The sequence below is a fragment of the Mus caroli genome, unplaced genomic scaffold, assembly GCF_978045245.1.
Source record: "Mus caroli unplaced genomic scaffold, Mus_caroli_1 scaffold_17, whole genome shotgun sequence".
NCBI classification, from domain to species: Eukaryota; Metazoa; Chordata; class Mammalia; order Rodentia; family Muridae; genus Mus; species Mus caroli.
Window position 1 is genome coordinate 1,297,945 of NW_028227272.1, and position 5,238 is coordinate 1,303,182.

At 44.9% G+C, this 5,238-nt stretch overlaps 1 protein-coding gene across 3 annotated transcripts in view; it reads left to right on the forward strand.

The window, feature by feature from the left end:
- Window positions 1–4,596, forward strand: part of Hmox2 (heme oxygenase 2) — a 36,929-nt gene extending 32,333 nt beyond the window's left edge. For 2 of the 3 annotated variants that reach the window (XM_021185273.2, XM_021185274.3), the window contains exons 2-6: window positions 900–1,021; window positions 2,041–2,158; window positions 2,990–3,481; window positions 4,112–4,238; window positions 4,327–4,596. In XM_021185273.2, the coding sequence (XP_021040932.1) occupies window positions 936–1,021; window positions 2,041–2,158; window positions 2,990–3,481; window positions 4,112–4,238; window positions 4,327–4,454 (951 nt within the window). In that variant the 5' untranslated portion in view covers window positions 900–935 and the 3' untranslated portion in view covers window positions 4,455–4,596. Of the gene's footprint in view, window positions 1–270; window positions 441–899; window positions 1,022–2,040; window positions 2,159–2,989; window positions 3,482–4,111; window positions 4,239–4,326 lie in introns of those variants that run through there. The other variant, XM_085832449.1, reaches the window with a different exon arrangement.
- The last annotated feature ends 642 nt before the right edge of the window (window positions 4,597–5,238 follow it).

Genomic DNA, 5,238 nt, shown 5'->3' on the forward strand with positions numbered 1-5,238 from the left:
AATTTCTTCTTTTCCTTGGCCCAGTTTGGCCAGATATGGCTCCAGAGTTGGAATTTTTGTCTTTATGAGTGTCTTTCTTAGTTGGTGCTATTGTGTCACACTGCTCATCTAGAAAGTTCCCCATGGGTGCCCCCTTTATATACTGCTAAAGTAGAATAGTCTCCAGGGATGGAGGATGATATGTTATGGGATTGTACTTTTCTTGCTGATGAAAGCTCAGCCTTGAAGTAGGTGTGGGAATTAATCAGCTAGTTTATTATTCCACACACCCGGCAGAGTACAGACTAGGCTGGGGACAGTTTGCTAGGTGACTTATTTGAAGGTACCTCAGGATTGTTGATTTGTTCTATTCTACAGTGGAGCTGTTAGGCACAGCCTGGCTTAACTAAATTCTTGTTAATACTCTGTTCTCATTCCTCTCATCTGGCAGCCCACAACAGGTAAAACTGTGGTAAAATGGAAGCTTTGCATTGTTACGAAGCTGAGAGGTCCTGAAGCTTTTATCTTTTTTTTTTTTTTTAATGTAGCTTTCTTTTATGTCTTTGGTAGCTTTTTATTTATGTATAATTTCAAACATGCAGAAAAAAGATTAGCCTCGTGAAGAACTTCTGTATCCCTTTTAGCCAGACTTTCAGCACTTTCGCCTTCTTGTTTCACATCCATACAGACATCTTAAGTGCTGACAGTAGTTGCAGATAGCATCCCATTTACTTCTGAATGCCAGTGTGTATTGCCTAAGAACAAAGCATTATTATAACCCACTGTCCATTTTCAGATTTGTCCATATTCTGAAATGCTCCCCGTAATGGCAGAGCTTTGAGGTGCAGGGCTGTCTCCTCTGTTCTGTTGGCTTACATCAGAAAAGGTTACTCAGTCATAAATTCCTTGTGTTTCTACAGGACCAGAGTGAGGGCAGCACAGACTACTCAGCCACAATGTCTTCAGAGGTGGAGACCTCGGACGGGGTAGATGAGTCAGAGAAGAAGAACTCTATGGCACCAGAAAAGGAAAACCATACCAAGTGAGTGAAAGCAACTGGCTGCTGCTTCTCAGGAGGCCTCCACACCTGTCCTGTCAGTGTGCCTGACTCAGTGTGTACTAGGAAATGCTCATCAGCACTGAGCTGTATAGATGTTTGGATACTAGCCCCTGCTGCGCATTGTTCCTTAGCTTCTCATTAGAGTCCTGTCACTGGCTAAGTTATTTCTTATATCTTACTATATTTGCTAATAAACCAGTTCTTAGGACGTGGGGTGAGATACAAAATGATCAAAAAAAATTAGTGTGCAGAGACTAGACCACAAGAAAACCAAATTTTTCTTATGCTAACAGATGGAGTGTATAGATACACAGGCGTCCTTCCTAGGTTCCATTGTACTTATGATGATACTTTTCTTCCATATCCATTTGTTGATGTAACTTTATCCTGAGTAATTCTATTAAATATAAAACTGGTGGACGCAGTGGATTTCTGAGTTCAAGGCCTTCCTGGTCTACAGAATGAGTTCCAGGACAGTCAGAACTACACAGAAACCCTGTCTCAAAGACAAAAAGAAAAAAGAAAAGGAAGGAAGGGAGGAGGGAAGGAGAGAGAGAGAGAGAGAAAGAGAGAGAGAGAGAGAGAGAGAGAGAGAGAGAGGCCAACTAAGCCAACTAAGCTGCCTCTCAGCTATCTTATCTTCCCACACCTAGGCCCAGCCACACAAAAGGCAGCTCTTTCCTGGATAGATTTAAGTTTTGCTTCTTCAGCCACTAGGTGGCTACAGAAGCAAAGCATCGTTCATTTGGGTGCTGACTAACAAGATACCAATCCAGGCACTTTTGAGGAGACCATAGTAAACTTCATGTCCACTGAGTTTTTGTGCCAGATTGTCAAATCTCGCCCTGTTCTCAGCTCAGTTAACTCATGCTGGACTGAAATAGTGTCTGAGCAGCTCCTGCTTCCAGTCTCTATCTTGGCTCTAAACTGTCTTTTGCCCTTTAGTCCTTCCTGGAGAACTGGAAAGGGCTACTGTCTCACTCAAAGTTCATCCCCCACAGAATGGCAGACCTTTCTGAGCTCCTGAAGGAAGGGACCAAGGAAGCACATGACCGAGCAGAAAATACCCAGTTTGTCAAAGACTTCTTGAAAGGAAACATTAAGAAGGAGCTATTTAAGGTTTGTGTCCCTCGGTCAGATGGGGGGTTGGGTTCTAATCTTTAATAAGGGGTGGGAGGTGGGGTGGCTTTAGTCAGCTGAGGAAGTTGCCCTGTAACTACTCTAAGAAAGAAGCTGCTGGGTCTCTGCTACTTTTTCTTGAAGATAGTCTGGCTACATAGTCCATATAGGCCCTAACCCTGGTTCTTCATCCTTACTTCCTGAGTACTAGGGATGAAAGGTATGTGCCACCATGCCCAGCCATATATTTGTTTTCCTGGTGTTAAGCCATGGCTATCCTAGCATTAATGGAGTAACAAAAATATATTTACAAATATTCACTAGCAGCTTCCTAGGTGTATTAAAGTAGTTAAATATATTTTAAAAGGGTCACAGTTGGGTCTTTAGGAACTGGACAAGTGGCCTGTCTTGAGCCATTCTTAAAACAAGGTGATGGTGGTGGTTGGGGGTACTGGAGAGATGGCTCAGAGGTTAAAAGCACTGTCTGCTCTTCCAGAGGTCCTAAGTTCAACCCAGCAACCACATGGTGGTTCATAGCCATCTGTAGTGAGATCTGATGCCCTCTTCTGGCATGCAGATAAAGCCCCTATTCATTCTTATATATATGCGTGTGTGTGTGTGTGTGTGTGTGTGTGTGTGTGTGTGTGTGAGAGAGAGAGAGAATGTGTGTGTGTGTGTGTGTGTGTGTGTGTGAGAGAGAGAGAGAGAGAGAGAGAGAGAGAGAGAGAGAGAGAGAGAGAATATAATCTTAAAAAAATAAAAACATGGTGGGTTCTAGAGTTGCTGGCTTGGCTTATAGCTCTCTTCCACAATCTTCCATCACACTCACAGCTGGCCACCACTGCACTTTACTTCACATACTCAGCCCTTGAGGAGGAAATGGATCGCAACAAGGACCACCCAGCCTTCGCCCCCTTATATTTCCCCACGGAGCTACACCGGAAGGCAGCACTGATCAAGGACATGGAGTATTTCTTTGGTGAAAACTGGGAGGAGCAGGTGAAGTGCTCCGAGGCTGCCCAGAAGTATGTGGATCGGATTCACTACGTAGGGCAAAATGAGCCAGAGCTGCTGGTGGCCCATGCTTATACTCGTTACATGGGGGACCTTTCAGGAGGCCAGGTGCTGAAGAAGGTTGCCCAGAGGGCACTAAAACTTCCCAGCACTGGGGAAGGGACCCAGTTCTACCTGTTTGAGCATGTGGACAATGCCCAGCAATTCAAGCAGTTCTACCGCGCTAGAATGAATGCCTTGGACCTGAATTTGAAGACCAAAGAGAGGATTGTGGAGGAGGCCAATAAAGCCTTTGAATATAACATGCAGGTATTACTGGGCACTGATCATGGAACCTGATCCATGGATGCATGAGTTCGATTCTTTTAGCAGTAGAGACAAAGCCAGAGATTTCTTGAGAGGCTATTGGTATCATGACAAATAAGCTCCTACATGCCCTAGAAAAAGGTGAGGGAACCAGTTAGCCATCAGGGAGCATGGAGCAGTGTATGGCTCCCAGGAGACCTGGCTTGAAGCCCGTAACTAGTGCTGGAAAGGGCAAACCCCCAGCATTTGAAAGGTCTGAAATAGACCTATTTCTCTCTATCTCACTACAGGATGTCAGGGTTGTGGAATGGTATAGAGCCAAATTCATTGGGAAGTAGAATAAGTAGGTTTTATAAGTCTCAGGTAGGGCTGATCTTACAGAAGCCATTTCTGTCCCTAGTACCTCAGTGTTGGGAGAGGATAGCTGTGGGCACTCAAGTTGTTAGTAGCAGTTACTTGAGCTCCCACTAAGACATATGCAGGATAGTTTTCACTTTTCTGGCTTGATGTTCAGCTGGTTTGCAGTCCTCATCAGGTGTATCTGGGCTCTAGCTTCTCCGTGGGTCATCTGTAGAGTGTAAATTCTGAGTCTCCTTAGTTTAGGGATGGCCTCTGATGACTTCTGTTCCTCAGATATTCAGTGAACTGGACCAGGCTGGCTCCATGCTAGCAAGAGAAACCCTGGAGGATGGGCTCCCGGTACATGATGGGAAGGGAGATGTACGTAAATGCCCCTTTTATGCTGCTCAGCCAGACAAAGGTAGGTTGTGGGTCCTGAACTAACATTTCTGGAGCAGGTATATCATTGCCTTCCATTGATGCCATGTCTTATGTTGTGTTGCATGCAGGTACACTAGGAGGCAGCAACTGCCCCTTCCAGACAACCGTGGCTGTGCTGAGGAAGCCTAGCCTGCAGCTCATTCTGGCTGCCAGTGTGGCCTTGGTAGCTGGACTCTTGGCCTGGTACTACATGTGAAGGACCTGTCATGTTTGCATCCTACCCCAAGTGACCTGTTCCCATCCCTATCTCCACCTCTGCCTAAAACTACCACCTCAGGTGACTTTTTTTTAATGCTGGGTTTGAGAAAACAAGCAACCAATAAAAGCCAGACACTAGAGCCTCTGCCTAACAGCATTTTCTCAGATAAAGGATGTCACTCTATTAACAGCCAGTGCTCTACTGCAGTCAGTCTTGGACTTCTGATCTGGCAGTGCTCCAGGAATTTTGCCATTTAGGAGGCCTGGGTACACTGTTTTCTTAGCAGTACTTGGAATGGTCATTGCCATGCTGGGAGTGAGATGCCCATACACACAGGGTTTGTGGGAAAGGGTCATGCCAGCTGATGATGGCTCAGTTTTCTAGGCCTTTTGACAGTCTTTTCGAGTGGAAGCTATGCATTCCTGCCTCCAAAGCCTAAAGAGCTTATTCTGCATAACCAGGATCTCCCTATAAATAAGTCTATTAGCCTGATCTGTCTCAACTGACTGGTGTACCTGCCATAGCACTCTAAAAACAAACGCCACACACTTCCCTCCTAACTGGGATAGGATAGAGTCCCTCAGAAACAGCATACAAACAGCATGACACACCTTGCCAATTTCCTAGCACCTTCTATATTTCCATGTATTCATGCTAAATACCATAAAGATCCTTAATTATCTGCTTGGACCTGTGATTTTCCTAACTCAAAATCTTTGAGGTTTCTTATTTCAAAAGCACATACTTAGATTTAAACAATGCATGGTCTAAAATAGAAATA